General features: G+C 47.1%; 2 protein-coding genes across 2 annotated transcripts; one reads left to right on the top strand and one right to left on the bottom strand.

Annotated features, from left to right (window-relative positions):
* Positions 1–1,290: 1,290 nt before the first annotated feature.
* pomgnt2 (protein O-linked mannose N-acetylglucosaminyltransferase 2 (beta 1,4-)) lies at positions 1,291–11,499 on the top strand. The gene is made up of 2 exons (XM_028982014.1): positions 1,291–1,462; positions 8,499–11,499. Exon 2 carries the CDS (start codon positions 8,547–8,549, stop codon positions 10,305–10,307), a length of 1,761 nt encoding a protein of 586 aa, XP_028837847.1. The 5' UTR covers positions 1,291–1,462; positions 8,499–8,546; the 3' UTR covers positions 10,308–11,499.
* A 273-nt stretch (positions 11,500–11,772) lies between these two features.
* On the bottom strand, positions 11,773–15,580 carry gask1a (golgi associated kinase 1A). Its single transcript, XM_028981093.1, has 5 exons — positions 15,424–15,580; positions 13,288–14,466; positions 12,564–12,686; positions 12,329–12,432; positions 11,773–12,258 (listed from the first exon to the last, which is right to left on the bottom strand). Exons 1-5 carry the CDS (start codon positions 15,424–15,426, stop codon positions 12,054–12,056), a joined length of 1,614 nt encoding a protein of 537 aa, XP_028836926.1. The 5' UTR covers positions 15,427–15,580; the 3' UTR covers positions 11,773–12,053.
* Between the last annotated feature and the right edge of the window lie 4,403 nt (positions 15,581–19,983).

Below are 19,983 nucleotides of genomic sequence, written 5' to 3'. Positions count from 1 at the left end.
GCCGCCACTGCGCATGCGCGGTCCGCAGGGTTGCCAGATCTGACGAAAGTCACGCGCAATTAGGTCAGTAGAAACAATGCGAAATTAACTACTTGGCTCTTCAAAAGAAGCCCAAGACAAGGAAATAATGTAGAAAATCTAAATGTTCCTCATTTAATGAGTGATGAGTACAAATGTACCTAGGCCCTTGTATCTCTGGGGTAAGCATCGTAAAATGTGGCCATGATCACTAAAATTTAAGGAGTATTTGTTCACTCTTAATGCAGATAAATTAACATACTTACTGTGCTTTGATAGCCATATATGTCATACTTTCTAAAGTGCTAGCCATTGTGAAAAGTGTGCGGACCACCGCGTCGCTTGGGGTCCTTTGTTTTTTTCCGTCAACCTACATTTGTCTTCTAATAAGCGGACGTGGCAACCTCGAAGCGAGGCCGGGCGCGTCCCACTCTGACGTCACCAGCCGCTCAGACGGCATTTCCGCAGCGGCGCTGACATCCATTACAGATGTCACACCGCGCAGTGCAGATCGCGTAATCATATAACGCGCAAGGAAGGCGGAGAAATACTACCATGTGTAAATAATATGTGGTCGTATTTTGATTTAGAATTTAAAATGCTGTTTCCGCCTTCAATGCTTTGTTTAGTACTTTTTTTTAAATAATTTTTCTGCGTCATGGTTTTTAATAGATCGGCGGGGAGATGCAGGAAAGACGCAAACTGCGGATCTCCACACTATCGGCTGAAACCCCACCTGATCCGGCCTGCAGCCTTAAACCCAGCCTTTCCAACTCCAACTCATTGTCATTAAAATGATTTGCATAGAAAAACAACACAAATGCACGTCCACACTGCGCTGCAGTGATAAACGATGTAGTTGCGATCCCACCTGAACATTTTGTACGCGGTAGAATCGTTTGAAGACTCTGCTCTGCTTATGAATGAACGGCCTGAATAAAAATGGTGCCGCCCTGCCCACTAGCGGCCAAGTCTGGAAGGACATGCCGCTGCCCTGCGGTCGAGCCATGAACGTTCACACATGCCAACCTCATGTTAACGAGCGGGAGAACCTGATTCAACCCGGAACCTTAAACCACGGCGGACAAGTCCAGCAGCATTACACATCGTGGAAAATTGCTGCAGGGTAGATGAGGACTAATCATGCTGTCTTCACGCCATTTACCAGCAGGTAACCAGTTTATAAAGTCACTACAGAACGGAAGCCCGCACCACATCCCACACAAATCTCGCGAGATTTGGTGACGGGATCGGTCCTGTGGTGGGTGGAGACATCTGACAGCAGGCTCGCGTGAATTCGGGTCGCTTTGCGCAAGTCGCGTTTCGCAGCCTCGGGGTGCGGGGTGCGGGGTGAGAGATGATGGGGAATCCGCAGAGGAACCGCGGCTCCAGCTGCACCGCAACACCGCAGCGCAGCGACCTTCCGTTCGGTCCGCCCGCGTCGGTGAGTCGCGCACCTGCCGTCTGTATCAGCATGTTGTCAACTCCCGGATTTCATCCGATTCATATTCATACCTCCACCCTGCACATCCCAGCCATCATCCACACCTGCAGCTCTGAGGGATGTGTGCTCAGGTTCTGGGGTTTGTCGGCTGTGGGGTGTCTGTGTGTAGGTTCTGGTGTGTTTAGGTTCTACATTGTGTTGTGTTTAGATTCTGGTGTACGTAGGTTGTGTGGGCTGTGTCTAGGTTCTAGATTGTGTTGTGTTTAGGTTCTAGGATGTGTTGTATTTAGATTCTGGGATGTGTGTGTGTGTGTGTGTGGGAGCAGTGTTTAGGTTCTGGTGTGATTAGGTTTATTTTAGGTTTTGAGGTGGGTGTGTGTGGGCAGTGTTTAGGTTCTACATTGTGTTGTGTTTAGATTCTGGTGTACGTAGGTTGTGTGGGCTGTGTCTAGGTTCTAGATTGTGTTGTGTTTAGGTTCTAGGATGTGTTGTATTTAGATTCTGGGATGTGTGTGTGTGTGTGTGTGTGTGTGTGGGAGCAGTGTTTAGGTTCTGGTGTGATTAGGTTTATTTTAGGTTTTGAGGTGTGTGTGTGTGGGCAGTGTTTAGCTTCTAAATTGTGTTGTGTTTAGATTCTGGTGTGCGTAGGAGGTGTGGGCTGTGTCTAGGTTCTAGATTGTGTTGTGTTTAAGTTCTGGGATGTTTGTGTATGGGCTATGTTTAAGTTCAAGATTGTGCTGTGTTTAGGTTCTAGAGTGTGTTGTGTTGAAGTTGTAGTGTGTGTAGGTTGTGTGGGCAGTGTGTAGGTTCTAGATTGTGTTGTGTTTAGGTTCTGGGATGTTTGTGTGTGAGCAGTGTTTAGGGTCCAGATTGTGTTGTGTTTAGATTCTGGTGTACGTAGGTTGTGTGGGCTGTGTCTAGGTTCTAGATTGTGTTGTGTTTAGGTTCTAGGATGTGTTGTATTTAGATTCTGGGATGTGTGTGTGTGTGTGTGTGTGTGTGTGTGTGTGGGAGCAGTGTTTAGGTTCTGGTGTGATTAGGTTTATTTTAGGTTTTGAGGTGGGTGTGTGTGGGCAGTGTTTAGCTTCTAAATTGTGTTGTGTTTAGATTCTGGTGTGCGTAGGTTGTGTGGGCTGTGTCTAGGTTCTAGATTGTGTTGTGTTTAAGTTCTGGGATGTTTGTGTATGGGCTATGTTTAAGTTCAAGATTGTGCTGTGTTTAGGTTCTAGAGTGTGTTGTGTTGAGGTTGTAGCGTGTGTAGGTTGTGTGGGCAGTGTGTAGGTTCTAGATTGTGTTGTGTTTAGATTCTGGTGTACGTAGGTTGTGTGGGCTGTGTCTAGGTTCTAGATTGTGTTGTGTTTAGGTTCTAGGATGTGTTGTATTTAGATTCCGGGATGTGTGTGTGTGTGTGTGTGGGAGCAGTGTTTAGGTTCTGGTGTGATTAGGTTTATTTTAGGTTTTGAGGTGGGTGTGTGTGGGCAGTGTTTAGGTTCTACATTGTGTTGTGTTTAGATTCTGGTGTACGTAGGTTGTGTGGGCTGTGTCTAGGTTCTAGATTGTGTTGTGTTTAGGTTCTAGGATGTGTTGTATTTAGATTCTGGGATGTGTGTGTGTGTGTGTGTGTGTGGGAGCAGTGTTTAGGTTCTGGTGTGATTAGGTTTATTTTAGGTTTTGAGGTGGGTGTGTGTGGGCAGTGTTTAGGTTCTACATTGTGTTGTGTTTAGATTCTGGTGTACGTAGGTTGTGTGGGCTGTGTCTAGGTTCTAGATTGTGTTGTGTTTAGGTTCTAGGATGTGTTGTATTTAGATTCTGGGATGTGTGTGTGTGTGTGTGTGGGAGCAGTGTTTAGGTTCTGGTGTGATTAGGTTTATTTTAGGTTTTGAGGTGGGTGTGTGTGGGCAGTGTTTAGGTTCTACATTGTGTTGTGTTTAGATTCTGGTGTACGTAGGTTGTGTGGGCTGTGTCTAGGTTCTAGATTGTGTTGTGTTTAGGTTCTAGGATGTGTTGTATTTAGATTCTGGGATGTGTGTGTGTGTGTGTGTGTGTGTGTGGGAGCAGTGTTTAGGTTCTGGTGTGATTAGGTTTATTTTAGGTTTTGAGGTGTGTGTGTGTGGGCAGTGTTTAGCTTCTAAATTGTGTTGTGTTTAGATTCTGGTGTGCGTAGGAGGTGTGGGCTGTGTCTAGGTTCTAGATTGTGTTGTGTTTAAGTTCTGGGATGTTTGTGTATGGGCTATGTTTAAGTTCAAGATTGTGCTGTGTTTAGGTTCTAGAGTGTGTTGTGTTGAAGTTGTAGTGTGTGTAGGTTGTGTGGGCAGTGTGTAGGTTCTAGATTGTGTTGTGTTTAGGTTCTGGGATGTTTGTGTGTGAGCAGTGTTTAGGGTCCAGATTGTGTTGTGTTCAGATTCTGGTGTGTGTAGCTTGTGTGGGCAGTTTTTTAGGTTCTGAGGTGTGTAGGTTTATTCTAGGTTTTGAGTTGGGTGTGTGTAGGTTGTGTGTGTGTTTAGGTTCTAGATTGTGTTCTGTTTCCACTCCAGAGCAGTGGAAGAGGGTTTTGTGGCCTGGCAGTGTGGTGTTCTGGACAGTGTTCTGGTGGGAAACCTTCTTTTTAAAGTGAAAGTGAAGTGATTGTCACTTGTGATACACAGCAGCACAGCACACGGTGCACACAGTGAAATGTGTCCTCTGTATTTAACCCATCACCCTTGGTGAGCAGTGGGCACCATGACAGGCGCCCGGGGAGCAGTGTGTGCGGTTCGGGATTCGAATCAGACACCTTACCAAGAACAAGTCTGAGGTGTTGATTTGGTTATCTGTGGCATGTGCTGGAAAATAAGTCTGACCTTACCGACTGCTTCAGTAGCAGCTTCAGAGCTGGTTGTAGCTGTTCCTCAAATGAAAGCGCGGAACCGGGAACTCTGAGTGATGTGAGCAGCATTTTGTGTTTGAGTTGTGCAGTGTGGGTTTTTTTGCAGTCAACAGTGCTGCAGAACGTGGCAGCCAGGAGTGACATTGTTCCCGGTCACCTCTGCGGAGGAGCTGCGACGGTCCGCATTTCTCCCGTTTCTCCCGTGGGACCAGGGCAGTGTTCCGCACCAGAGAACAGGGCCGGAGTGAAACTGAGTCCATGTGGATTTTTAAAAAGGAACTGTGAGTGTGTGTGTGTGAATCTCTACTTTCTAGCGGTACAAGGTACATCCTTGTGGGAACATTTGTTTAGCGTGATCAGCTCGGCCCCATAGGATGACCTCTGCGCCCAGATTCTTCTCCTGTCTGTGGGGTGGACCTGCTGCTGCTGTTGCGGAGTGTGGTGGAGCATCATAGGATGACCTCTGCGCCCATATTCTTCTCCTGTCGGTGGGGTGGACCTGATTCTTCTCCTGTTGGTGGGGTGGAGCATCATTTCGTGGATGCGTTTGGGATTCTGCAGAGGGGATCTTCTCCGTGTAGGATGTCTGACCATGAGCAGAATGTTCTTATAGGACACAGTGAGAGGGTGTGGGGAGAGATGTATTCTTCTCAGCAGTGTAACTCAGTTAGAGAACCTCCGTAACATTAACATCATACCTGATAATAAAAATGTAACAAACAATAATCCAAAAACCCTCAGCAATAAAAATATTTGGCACACACTGCAATGCCTGTTTGCAATCTTTCTTAACCTGGCTGAATACCCTGTGAAGTCCACCATGCAGGGAACCGGAGGGAGATGTTCTACCATCCTCCTCACGGCAGCTGTTGTCTCAAGGACGAGCCTCTGAATGCCTGATGGAAAAAGCTGGAGTCGTTGGGAATCGCTAGCAGGCCATTTTCTGGCTTCTCTCTGCTTCATTTCCACACCTCCATGTTCTCACCACTCTGCCACTGGCATCTGATGTTCTGTGCAGGGTTTGTTTTTGTGTTTGACAGCCTGATGTGGGATTTCCTCCTGTAATGGCCTCTTTGTGGGGTTCCTTCTCCTCTCGTGCAGTGTAGAACTGACATGACGGCCAGGTGCACGTTCTTGCTCTGCTCCGAGACGCAGAGCCAAGAGTCACCTGCTGATGGCAGCACCAGATGACTGTTTGGAGTGGTTTGGGACCTTCCCCTCAGACACCTTTCTTTTAAAGCCAGGTTGCTTACCTTGGGCTTGTTTCGCTGGCAACTCTGCTGGAGTGTTGGCGAGATGCAGATGTTCCCCCTCCTTCACTGAATGTGTGTGTGTGTGTGTGTGTGTGTGTGTGTGCGTGTGTGTATATATATATATATATAAATGCAGTTTAAATGAAGCTCCAGTCTAGGGCTGAAATGATTATTCGAATAACTCGAATGATTCGATTACAAAAAATATTTGAGGAAAATTCTTTGCCTCGAGGCTTTGTTTAATTCGTCACCAAAGTCCATCCATTATCGTATTGGCCCAACAATCATTGTTCTACACGGACCGTTTTAACTCGAGCGCATTTCAAAGATTTAAGGAGGCGCGATTTATTGGCGGGAAATGAAGATACCGCCGTGCGTAAAAGGGATAAAATGTCTGAAGTGTGGGACGATTTTACGATGCGTGGACAACGTAGTGCGGTGTATACACTGTAAAACGGACCCGGCTTACCATAATAGTACTTAGTCAATACTGCAGCACCTTAACCGCACAAATCCTCACGTAAACCACACTTCTCGAAACGACTCGGAGCTTCTACAAGGTATCGTATTTTTATGATCACTAACTAACTTTAGCGCTTCTTAGAACGTACATGATTTGTAATTATTTGTGATACGAGTCGATGGTGACGAGGCATGATAAGGCATGAGATTGTGTAATTCATCCCTCCCACACACACACAAACACACCACACACAGATAGGTTACATCTCAAAACCTAACCCCATACATAAGGTAGTAATAATAAATGCAACAGATGGACAAATCTATATTCATTAGCATATAGATTTTCTTTTGGGCGAGTTTATAGCATTTGTTGCACATCAATTTTTTTTTCTTCCCCACAGTACATGACAGCGGTGCAGGCTTGCACATGCATTGCACACACACGCACTAAGACAAATTCTCTCTCTCTCTCTCTCTCTCTCTCTCTATTTTGCACATAACATTACACAAAGACAAACATTCCACCTACCTACCTCATCTGGATACAACTGGAAACTGAACTGTATTGTTTAAGTTGGAATATTAGTAATACTTTAATTGTTTTTCATGTACATCATGAATGTTTCACAGAAAGATTGATTACATTAGTTCTGGAGCCAGTAACCCAAAGGTTTTAAGCTTTGATCTAATAAAAGTATTGAGTTTGAATAAAAAAAACTTTTTTTGTGAGGAATAACAGCCAATTGCTTGGTCATTTTAAGAGGATTTTCATGTTGCATAACACACTATTGATAGAGTTGTTTAAAAACGCAAAAGTATGAGTTATCCGATTACTCGATTAATTGGTTAAAAATCAACAGAATACTCGATTTAAAAAATATTAGATAGTTGCAGCCCTACTCCAGTCTTGTAGAGAAACGTGGCTGGAGAGCAATCTGCTAAATGGTTAAGGTTAAGATTTGTAAACTGAGGTGAATTTCTTTAGGAAACCTTCAAAGTTTGAGAAAAGTTAACTAAACAGCTAAGAACAGTCTAAATAGTAAATGCCTACGTTTAGCCAAAACGTTGTTTGGAGGCTGACTTGAACACAGGAATGCATAGCTTCGCTAGCTTAGCCTAGCTTAGCTAAGGTTAAGACTTATAAAACGGGATTTTAAAATGGCCAAATATATTCAAAACAATTGTCCAGCCTTACCTATGAAATGTAATCCCCCGGGATCTGGTTTGGAGCGTACAGCGGTTTGTACAGCCCCAAGCAGCACAAGAGTGAGGCATTTTTATGCACTTCTCTCCATAGACATGTATATGCTTCACGCCACAGCAGAACCTATCGCAATATGGCGGCGACGTTGACGTACGTGTACCCCTATGTCTATGTGAGTAAGGTGGTAGTAGCCTAGTGGGTAAAACACTCGCCTGTGAACCAGGAGACCCGGGAGACCCAGGTTCAAATCCCACTTACTACCATTGTGTCCCTGAGCAAGACACTTAACCTTAAGTTGCTCCAGGGACACTGTCCCTGTAACTACTGATTGTAAGTCGCTCTGGATAAGGGTGTCTGATAAATGCTGTAAATGTAAAATGTAAATGTATGAGTCACGAATCTGAGGTCTCCATTGAACCAAATCGAAAGTCATGTGACCAAACACGTCACATTTAAATCGCATCTTTTTGCGTTCATGTAATCGCAGACTGACATTGCGATTGCGATTAAATTAATCGTGCAGCACTAAATTAACACATGTGGAGTTATGAACTTAACAAAAAAAGGTGAAATAAGTGAAAACATGTTTTATATTCAAGTTTCTTTGCTCTGGTTACTGCTTTGCACACTCTTGGCATTCTCTCGATGAGCTTCAACAGTCTTGAAGGAGTTCCCAGAGGTGTTTAGCACTTGTTGGGGTCCAGCTCACCCCAAACCATCTGGATTGGGTTCAGGTCCGGTGACTGTGGAGGTCAGGTCTCCACTTTTTGTTAAGTACGTAACTCCACATGTGTTCATTCCTAGTTTTGATGCCTTCAGAGAATCTACCAACGTAAATGGTCCTGAAAATAAAGAAAACACATTGAATGAGAAGGTGTCCACACTTTTGGCCTGTACTGTATGTAAATGTAATATGTGTATTTCACCGCTTGTTTCACCATTGTAGTAAAGGTAGTAAACGTAGTAAACTCGTCCTTCACAAAAACCCTTCTTGTAGGCGTAAAAACTTTCCGCGCTGCACGCCACTATAAACCCCCATATTCTCTCCCCAACCCTAGACATGGGGCAGTATTATTGTTCGACATTCGTTTAACTGTTAGGGTGTGTTGTTGCCAGATTGGGCTGTTTTTAAATCCGATTTTTTTGGTTATGTTCTACCATTGAAATTACAGACTGATGAAAGATCCAACCCAGCATGTAAATGTCCATGTTCTTGTTCTGAGCCTCTGCCCTCTTGTTCCTGTGCAGGTGGAGCAGGACTGACCTGCTACAGTGCCGCGCTCCTTCCCTGCTGTGATGCGTTCTCCAGGCTGCAGGATGAACGTGGCTGCGGTGCTAAACGGTCTGCTAGTTTCCGTGGTGGCGGCGCTCCTATGGAAGTACGTGCGTCTGAGCGAGCACGCGCGCCAGCTGGAGGAAGAGCTGCATCTCACGCAGACGTCCCAGGAGGTGTCACAAGTGCGCATCGACTACCACGCCGCCCTGCTGGCCCTGCAGGAGCACGGCACCCGGATGGTCTGCACCGGCAAGATGCACACCGACCGCATCTGCCGCTTCGACTACCTCTGCTACTGCAGCGAGGCCGAGGAGTTCGTCTTCTTCCACAGCAACGTCTCGGTCATGCTGCCCAACCTGGGCCCCCGGCGCTTCCAGCCGGCCCTCCTGGACCTGTCCTCGGTGGAGGACCACAACGCGCAGTACTTCAACTTCCTGGAGCTGCCTGCTGCCGCCCTCAAGTTCATGCCCAAGCCTGTGTTCGTGCCTGACGTGGCGCTCATCCTGAACCGGTTCAACCCAGACAACCTCATGCACATCTTCCACGATGACCTGTTGCCCATCTTCTACACCATGCAGCAGTACTCTGACCTCAACGACGAGGCTCGCCTGGTCTTCATGGAGGGCTGGGCCGAAGGTCCGTATTTCGACCTCTACCGTCTGCTCAGCAGCAAGCAGCCGCTTCTCAAGGAGCACCTGAAGAACTTTGGAAAGCTAATGTGCTTCACCAAGTCCTACGTTGGGTTGTCGAAAATGACAACGTGGTACCAGTACGGCTTTGTGCAGCCACAGGGCCCTAAAGCCAATATACTGGTCTCAGGGAACGAGATCCGACAGTTCGCCTCCACCATGAAGGAGAGGCTGAACGTTACGCAAGAACATCACGCAGAGGACAACGAGTACATCGTGGTCTTCAGCCGGTCCGTCAACCGACTCATCCTCAACGAGCCCGAGTTGATCCTGGAGCTCGCGCAGGAGTTCCGGATGAAGGTGGTCACGGTGTCCCTGGACGAACAGACCTTCGCCAGCATCGTTCAGGTCGTAAGCGGGGCGTCCATGCTGGTCAGCATGCACGGCGCCCAGCTGGTCACGGCCATGTTCCTGCCTCGCGGCGCCACCGTGGTCGAGCTCTTCCCGTACGCCGTCAAGCCGGACCAGTATACTCCCTACAAGACGCTGGCGTCTTTGCCCGGGATGGATCTCCACTACGTAGCCTGGAGGAACCACAAAGAGGAAAACACGGTGGCCCATCCTGACAGGCCCTGGGAACAAGGTGGCATCTCCCATCTGGACAAGGACGAACAGGAACGTATCCTCGCAAGCCAGGAAGTCCCCCGGCACCTCTGCTGCCGCAACCCCGAGTGGCTCTTCCGCATTTACCAGGACACCAGGGTGGACATCCCATCGTTGATCCAGCTCCTTCGAGAGAACCTGAAAACCAGGCCCGTGTTGAGGAGAAACAAACCCGTGAGCACCGTTCACCCCGGACGAGTCCGAGAACCCAAGTGCCAGACGTCGGTCCAAGCTGCTAACGAAGCCAAGCTTACGGTGTCCTGGCAGATGCCCTGGAACCTCAAGTACCTGAAGGTCCGAGAGGTGAAGTACGAGGTGTGGATTCAGGAGCAGGGCGAGAACACGTACATGCCTTACATCCTGCCCCACCAGAACTACACGTTCTCCGAGAACATCAAGCCCTTCACCACATACCTGGTGTGGGTGCGTTGCATCTTCAACAAGAGCCTGCTGGGGCCCTTTGCCGATGTTCTGTTGTGTAGAACCTGACCGGTGCTGCCGAGTAATCAGGTCAGCAGGGTCCTGAGAGTCGGGCTTGAGGCGGCGTTTTAATCAGGTCATCAGATCTCCAGAATCTGCGGCCATCGGCGCAGTTGCGACCATGCAGAAGACCCGTACCCATGTTCCAGCTGTGTAGCTGAAGATGGTCCCTGGAAAGCTGAAGATGGCTCTGTGGGTGGATGACATTGAGCAAATGTATTTAATTATCCGTGTGACCGATATTTTATGTGAAGAGAAATTTAAGTACATTTCAGATATAAATTTTTCCCCAAAACCATTTGTGTAACTGGTGGTGACATATAGACATGCAAAATATGAATGTGAATTAGCTAGAGTGGCCACGTCACCGTAACTGAAGTCAACGTGCTTTGTGTGAAATATCTGGTGTTTTTGTGCTTTGTAATTGGAGTAATTTATCATTTGGACATCATTTTTGAACATTTTCATAGATTACAGGTAATGCTCGAACGTCACGACGGTGGAGTTTTCTTTTTTTTTTTTTAACTGTTCCGGATTAAGAGCGAATGCTCCCTGTTATTGCACATGCCTGAAGGATATTATTATTTTATGATTAGTTCCTGAATCATGCAGCAAGCGTGCGTTTATCCATTTGATGGATTACACGCACGGACTTTGTCATGAAGTGACAAGTGACTCATAGAGACTCTCGGTAGGAAAAGTTTAGATTTATTATAAATGTTCAGAGTTTAATCCCATCCACCTTTAACTGAGTAGTTCAAAAGCAGCCCTGCCGGAGAAACGGACTCCACTTGAACCTCTGAAGGTATCTGGTCCGTAGTCCTGCCTTCATGACATGATCAGACACCTTCCTCCACTGCTCTGTGGTCTAGAAAGGCATGATGAGGAACATGTTTGTGTGGTCTACTACAAAAGTTGTATCATACAGGCTTCGTGTCAACTGCATTTGTACTTTGGTACATACGTAGTAACAATAAAAAATTGAATCTAATTTTCGAATAAAACAAATTAGTTTGGTCTTTAGATTAGTTTGCGTTAGATCTTAATAACGGTGTTTAACTCATTTGCGTATTCATGACCCCATTTTTGCTCATGTGTTTATTGGTTTCAAATGACTATTATTTATGGTTTCTGTGTTTTGTTGCGGAACCCGGTTTTGGGTTTTGCGGTGCACCGTATGAAATAAACGACGCTTCCTGTTTCTCTGCCCTTCGTATTGTGTTCTATGTTGTTCTACAGGGTGGGCCATTTATATGGACACACCTTAATAAAATGGGAATGGTTGGTGACATTGAACACATTTTAGAAGTGGTCAGAAACTTATAATAACTCATGAAATAATACATTTACGTTAAAACCAAGCACACCATTGTTTTTCTTGTGAAATTACCAATACATCTGATGGGTCACATGACCCTCTTCTTATTGAAAAAACAAAAGTTGGATCCAAGATGGCCGACTTCAAAATGGCCACTATGGTCTTGAAAAGTTTGCCCCCTCACATATACTAATGTGCCACAAACAGGACGTTAATATCACCAACCATTCCCATTTTATTAAGGTGGATCCATATAAATGGCCCAGCCTGTATAACGACACTGTTCTACGCATGACGTGTGAAAAGTGCAACTTTCTGAGATGTTCTGGATCTGGCGACTCTTCACCAGTCAAACAGCTGAACTGTCCGTGACGTCGGAGTCTCGTGTCACACAGACCGCTGCGCCAATTCCTTTTAAAGCGGCAGAAGAAAGCGGGTCACAGGTCCCTGTTGAGCTGCAGGCGGCGGTCGCGGACGTGCCGCAGCAGGACCCCGCCCCGCTGCTGGATGGCGCGGACGAAGGGCTTCAGGCCCGCGGCGCCCCCCCTGGCCCGCCACAGCTCCGCGTCCAGAGACAGCGAGCGCAGCAGCAGCTTCTCCAGGCAGCCGGACTGCAGGACGGACACGGCCCGGTCCGGAAACCTGCGCAGGGAAACATTCTGAAGGGCCCGGACCCGGCACCTGAATAACGGGCGTGTCCAGCGCCACTCACTCATCCACGCCCTCCAACAGGCGCAGGTCGAGGTTGTCGTGGGGCTGATGTGGCCGTCCAGCGTTGTCGATGAAGACCAGGCGGGAGGGGTCAGAACTTCGGACCTACGGTGGAAGCAGGGTCACTGTATTTCCCGCCAAAGTGCGGAATGGCAGAATCATCGTTGTTTACAATTTTCCCAACTTCTATCTGTAAAAGTGTTGTTTTGTATGCGTGATGTTGAGAAGATCCTTACCAGAATGTGGACCAGCCCCAAATTCCTCGAGTTGGAGCATTTCACACGCAGCAGGTTCTCCATGCACAGGTCTGAGGGTTCCGGCTGGAAACCACAGCAGTGGCGGTCCAGTCGGTCGTTCACCTGAAGACAGAACCATCAGCACACCTCGTCTCCACCTGGCTGTTCCCGGCAGAACGTTTAGAACCAGCTCTCGTGACATTTACACCCTTATCCAGAGTCGTACAAGTGTGTGTGTGTGTGTGTGTGTGTGTGTGTGAAATGCTCTCCGTCTTGACCATCCAGGAACATATCTCTGAATATGCTTCTGTTGTGACCATATCCTCAGGTCACTGGTGGGGCGGCGCCGGCCTAGCGGTTAAGGAAGTGGCCCCGTAATCAGAAGGTTGCCGGTTCGAATCCCGAACCGTCAAGGTGCCACTGAGCAAAGCACCGTCCCCACACACTGCTCCCCGGGCGCCTGTCATGGCTGCCCACTGCTCATCAAGGGTAATGGTTAAATGCAGAGGACACATTTAACTGTGTCACCATGACAATTATTATTATTAATTAAAATAACTATGACAGTACCCAGGCCATTACAATATGGTTGAATGACCAGATCTGTAACAATGACTATATTGTCGATCTGTGTAGAGCCCAGAATTGTATTACACATTATTATTTTATAAATGCTCTCGCACGTACGGCCAATGGCGTGTTGGTGTTCTCTGGACACGCCCACCTGCAGTAGGAAGTCAAACAGAGCCAGTCTGCCCCATTCGGAATGTTCCAGCCCCACGCAGGGCGTGGCGTTCAGGGCGCGGTCGACGCCACAGCGGCTCCTCAGGACGGCCTGGTACTGCGTCCAGGTCAGTGAATGCGAGTTCTGGTCGTTGTTCTTGTCCGCCAGGTGCCGGATGTCGGGGTCCCACCAGATAAGTGGACGGGCGTGGCCGCTGGTGAACCTGTAGGGCAACAAGTCGCCGGTGAAGTTCCTGAGGACCGCGGGCAGGGTGCGGTTCAGGCCCAGGACTCTGTCCAGGTGGAACGCCAGGACCTCGTACCAGTCTGTGGGGCGCTTGATGAGGCCACACTGTCCTCTGTGGCAGGAGTGGTCGGGACGGGCCGAAGCTCCGGTGTCCAGCACCACCTGAAGCACCTGGCCGTGGCCGGGCACTCGGGCCTTACTGAGAACCACGCTGCCGGAGAGGAGCTCCATCTTGCGGAGGTCATCTGCACTCAGCCACGGCACGTACTCTGGCTGGGTCTGGTTCCGGCCTTCTCCAAAGTCCTGGCAAGGATCGCGCTCAGTGTCCACAGTGTTCTGGGTTCTCTGTCTCTTTAAGGTCCTCCTCTTCGGTGTAGCCGGGTCTTTTCTCACCGTTTTATGACCCACCTCAGGTCTTGGACCTGCACGGCCACATTTTTGTCTGCAATCGCTGGTACCTGTGTCGGGGGGCGGAGCCTTTCCAGACACCAGGAAAGAGGCCTTTGCATTGGCTACTTTGTCCCCCTTACCGGCGGAATGTCCGGGCGAGAAACGGTGGCTTGTGGCGCTGGACGGCTTGATCTTGACGGCTACAGGGATGGACTTGTGTTTGAGCTGATTTACGGCGAACGGGCGTTTCCCGTCACCGGACCCCTTTCTGCCGGCTCTCTGCCTCTGCCTGTCCAATATAAGTGTGTGTGTGGCCACGCCCCCCACCTCGCCGCGCCTCCGGCCTGCACCCTGGCCGTCTGACGGTGAAGGAACCACGGACGCGTTCGGGGCCCAGTCCTCCGGCCAGAGCGCCCATCGCCGAGACGAGAAGGGCGGGAAGGTGCCGACCACCACCGCCGACAGCAGGACGAGGGACAGGACGGCCGCGGCGGCGGCGGCCGAGCGCCGTTTACCGCACACGCTGAGCCTAGCCCTCGCGGCCTGTGGAGGGAAGCGGAAAGAGGAAGTCAGTTCCCACCGGGAATGTGCCGCACCGGAGCCGCCTCCCCACAGTCCACTTCACTTCTGTTCGCCTAAAAAACGTCCAAAAAAAACACAACATTCTTGGCGGCGGGAAAGAATTTCTCGGACATACGAGAGGCCTCCTGGGTTATGAGTTTTGCAGATAGGGGCGGTGAAAGGAGCCCATTGTGCTCCACGCCGGAGATGAGACCCGTTCTACCGACCTGTTCCGACTGTACGAACGCCGAGCAGCCAGTGCAGCCGAGTCTAGATCAGTTCGGCCTGGCTGTTCACACCCACATCTGGATATAGAACCCACAAGGCTGTAATGACAGGGACGTCTCCAGTTTAGATCACGTTCTGGTGTTCTTACTGGCCCGTTCCACACTTCAGCAGATCAGTCTGAGTAAAACAAGCGGGTGATAGTTTCAACGCGAGCTTGATGTTCTAAAACGTTCCTCTTCCGGAACAAATTGAAGTAGAGTAATGTTGTGTTGATGAGATGTTTCTCCTGCACACGTTTACAGCGCAGAACCTACTGCTTTACGCGCAGAAGGTGGTTCTGCATGACCACCGTAGAAACTTCAGAAGAGAGTGCAGAACAGAGATTATCGGAGAAGGACCAGGACAGAACTTATCTGTAGTCCAGGAAACGTACAACCACAGTGAACTGAACACACAGAAGAACATTCTGATTGCGACTCTCTGGAAGTGATGGAGCCCGAAATCCTCTCCATATGGAGACCATGTGCTGCAAGGATGAAGGACAGCCCTGCAGCACGACGTTCTTTCCGTTTCTTCTGCTCCGCAGCAAGTCCCCGAACATGAAGGTTCCTTCTCGACGCGCGTCAGCGGAACCCTCCGAACGGGTCGACCCAACGACGAACCGAGCAGAACCCCCCGGTTTAAAACGGGCTCCGCAGCCCCGCGACTCACCATGTCCGCGTCCGGAGAGGAACTGAAACCCGAGATCTTTCTACCAGGAAAAAAAGGGAAGAGGCGCGGAGGTCCCGTCTTCTTCTCCTCTTCTTCTTTTTCTTCTTTTTCTTCTTTTTCTTCTTCTCCTCCTCTTCTTCTCCTCTTCTTCTTTTTCTTCTTCTCCTCCTCTTCTTCTTTTTCTTCTTCTTTTCTTCTTCTTCTTCTTCTCCTCTTCTTCTTCTCTTCTTCTTCTTCTTCTTCTCCTCCTCCTCTTCTTCTTCTCCTCCACAAGTTCACGTACAAGCGGCGCTCGAAATGATTACATAAAACTCGATAATAATAGCACAAAAACTGAATGCTACTCAATGCTCTCAATAAGATAAAATACAAAGATAAGAGCAGCAAGAAATAAATATACCTAAACAGATTTATTTCTTGCTGCTAATCTTACTTATCTTATCTCATCTGATTTAGAGCATTGAGTAGCGTTCAGTTTTTTTTTTTATATTCCACCTCTGTCATCATTTTGCCCGTATTGTCCACATCCAGGATAAATTAAACTGTGATGTAACTGTGCAGGTAGGAAAGGGACCAAGTGACAGTCATCATTTTCAGCCCTGGCAGATCTGCCGCTGTTGGAGGACCCCTACATTCACATCACCGGGTTTATCAGAACCCCATATCAGGAGGGGAGACGCTTCGTCCTGTGTGTGGTGGTAGTGGCCTAGTGAGTAACACGCTCGCCTATGAACCAGAAGACCCAGGTTCAAACCCCACTTACTACCATCGTGTCCATGAGCAGGACACTTAACCCTGAGTGTCTCCAGGGGGGGACTGTCCCTGTAACTACTGATTGTAAGGGTTGTAATTGTAAGATTGTAAGATTGTAGGGTGGTAGTAGCCTAGTGGTTAATGCACTCGCCTATGAACCAGAAGACCCAGGTTTGAATCCTACTTACTACCATTGTGTCCCTGAGCAAGACACTTAACCCTGAGTTGCTCCAGGGAGACTGTCCCTGTAACTACTGATTGTAAGTCGCTCTGGATAAGGGCGTCTGATAAATGCTGTAAATGTAAATGTAAAATGTAAGTCGCTCTGGATAAGGGCGTCTGGTAAACGCCCTGGTAAATGTAAATGTGTGGTCCTGCACAATATGGCGCTGGACAACCATTTGACGCTCTGGGTAATCCAAAGTAAATCCAGTGAGGTTTTGGATCCTGAATTGGATTGAATCTTGAAAATGGGTTGTTCAGGCAAGGGAAAAGAGGGATTGTGAAATCAGATCACCTAATCCAATCTCAAACCTTCCCTTTATGTTGTTTTTGATCCCAAAAAGATAAGATAAGAACTTTATTTATCTCGATGGAAATTCTTTTGTCAACAACATGCTCAATGCAGAAGGAGAAACAAGAGGAATAAATTATATTTACAAAAAATAGTGCAATAGAGCAAATATCAAAAATAGCTCAGTCACAATAATGATATTACTATATCCAGTGAAATGGCCGAGATAGTGCTAAGTGACATAATGATTACGCCATGGGTACAAGTGAGAGTGGGTAGCAGTAAATTAAAAGTAAATGTTGAAAACTGATTTAAAAATTGATCACGTTTGCTGATGATATATAATTTTAGATTTTGTCCAATTGTTTAACTCTGGCAGTGGCAGTGAGAATAAAGTAGGATTTCGATTCCTGTTTCAATGTGAGAATCTGGACGTCTTCCAAACATGATATATCGATCTATATACTCCTGGTATTTTTGGTCTGCCAGGTGCTCTTTACACATCCAGTAGGCTACATAGGGCCACTCAGCTACGTCTCAGACCCTGGAGCCAACCCACCTCGGTTATAAAGTCAACAGAAGTTCGCGTTCGCTGAATCCATCATAAAAAAAAAGGTGTTGAACTACATAACGCCTACAATAACCGTGTCCCATGGTTTTAGTTCAAAATGGCGTCTCACTGTCCCAGCAGATAATGAGGAAGAATTATTTAGTACTGAATTCTTGCGTTTTTCATATCACATATCTTCAGAAGAACCAACAAAGTTATCCTCACCCAGGCTCTGCGTTTTGCTCATGCTCTTTTCACAGTGGTGCTTCTTATAAGGCGTGTTGTTGGCCCAACTTTAGGTGGGACCAAGCGACTTTTGGGGGGCTCTTACAACACTTTCTGCACTGGCTTCTTCACAGCTGAAGGTGCATTAGGTTTCGAAAGTTTCATCAACGGCCCAGAAGAACCCCCCCTCTCCTTCCTCAGGAGAGGCTGCACCTCCAGCACATGGCTTTTAATTCCGTTCATTTCGTACTTGTATGGCGTGCTGCTCATCTCCCCCACGCCATTTGCTTCCGCCATCGTCTCCATCGGGTCGTCCTGTTCCGCGCCCTCGTTGGCCAAGCACTGCGGGCATGCACACGTCACCTTGAGGTGCTCGCACTAAACTTTGAGCTGCTCCATCTAATGTGTGGCGATGGTCAGGTTGTGCTCCAGCCAGGCACGTCGATCTTGTTCCTCCTTCAGGCGAAGGTTCAGCTCGGCCTCGCGGTTTTTATGGACGTCTTTCATTATTTCATACTCCCTTTTGGCCAGCATTAGCTGTTGGTCCAACTGAACGCATTTCTTGCTCTGCTCTTTTGTCTGCTGTGCCATTTTGTCAGCCATGGCCTTTTGTTCAGCCAGCTTCTGTGTTGTCTAGGCCAGCTTCTCCTTCAGGTTGGCCAACTCCTGTTTTTCATTGTCCAAGAGGCTTTGGAGGTTCTCGCAATATTTCCGGTCGTCACACTGCTTCATTTTCATTTGCTAGATCCTAGACTGTAGTGATTCCCTCATGTCGTCTGCTTGACTCAGCCGGTATGACATTAGATTACACTGCTCTCGTTCCTTGGCCAAAGTAAGTTCCAATAGATTCTGTGTCTCGATTTGACTCTCAATGGTTGAATATAATTGTTCAAATTTTGATTTTACAGTATTATTTGCAAACAATTTCCGCAATCTCTATTACCAATTACTATGTTCCGTATGATCACGAGTATTGGTGTAATTTTCGTTCATAGTGGAAAAGTATTTATAATTATTCCCGATTTCAAAAACATGACTGATATAAATAGTCTTCCTTTTATGATTATTGCTGTTACATTCTGGGGACACCTTTTTTTCCAGCCTATATAAACACAAACTGTAAAAGCTGTAAAAAAATTACTAAAGAGTGCAACAGTTCTGATTCTTCAAGGTGGGTTAACTACTGGTACTGATATTTAGCGAAAATATCTATAACAACTAATTTGTTAAATCATTGGAATAAATTACGGTTCCTTAAAATGAGGTGCAAATGACATGGGATTGAATGTTATCAGGGTAAAAAGTGGATATTTCTTCACCTTTTTGTGGATCAAGTGTGAGGTCCTGTTGAAGAACCTCAGGGTTTCTTTGTCAGCTCAGACGAAATGAGAGAACGCTGGACATGTCACTGACATTAAGACATTAAAGAACCTCCAAATTCTTTGTTTGCTTGGATTAAATAAAAGTTCAATAAAATTAAGAATTACTGAGGTCAGATATTTCTTGTACTTCTTGACCAGGTTTGCACCCAATGCAGCAGGGATTTTGTGTGTGTGTGTATTTGCATGGAAGAGAGTGTTAAATGTGTGTACGTCAGGATCACTGTCATGTGACATGTAGTGACATGTAGTGTTACACATAAAACCTCCACTGATCACTGTATGTGTGTGTGTGTGTGTGTGTGTATAGGGTCACACAGCACGATTGAAGGTGCTGCTGTCCCAGTGTGTGAATATGGTTCTGGAGATGGCTACTGGAGGCTCTGAGAACCGAATGTGTTCACATGCTGCTGCTGAACACACACACACACACACACACACACACGAATAGTAAAGGTACAGGTACAGAACCTTAAGAAACGATTAATGAAGAATCCTGTTTATAGATCCCACCGATACATGATGTAGATATGAACTCATGAACTTAAATACAATATGCTACCTTTTCTGGTCAGGTTTCTACATTTACATTTACAGCATTTACCAGACACCCTTATACAGAGTGACTTATAAGACCACCCCATAAAACATTCAGCCACAAAAGTACCAAATTCTGAAATGTAAAAAATAAAGCCAAAATCACAGTATCTAAAACTGTGAAAATGTTCAACAAGTCCTTATTAATAAACTGCGCTTTTTGTTCTTTCTATAGCAAATATGTCAGTTGTCTTTACTGACAATTGAGCTCACTGTCTGCAGATATAAGAAATGCCCCACAGAATACTACAGTATTAGACTGTAAAGCTCTTGTTCAGTTTGAGTAATGTAATGTACGGAGTACACAGGCGAAAAGCAGGTACAGGGCATCCGGAAAGTATTCACGGCGCATCACTTCTTCCACGTTTTGTTCTGTTGTAACCTTATTCCAAAATGGATGAAATATTTCAGAATTCTACATCCCACTCAGAACCGGTTTGTAAATATGCAGGCCAATTTAAATAGAATAGATAGAGTGAAGGCCTTTTATTGTCACGATGCGCATGTACAAAGAGAATTAAAGCACCTCCTTCAGTGCAGAC

Source organism: Denticeps clupeoides, chromosome 5 (assembly GCF_900700375.1).
Source record: "Denticeps clupeoides chromosome 5, fDenClu1.1, whole genome shotgun sequence".
NCBI classification, from domain to species: Eukaryota; Metazoa; Chordata; class Actinopteri; order Clupeiformes; family Denticipitidae; genus Denticeps; species Denticeps clupeoides.
This window is presented reverse-complemented; position numbering and strand designations above follow the sequence as displayed.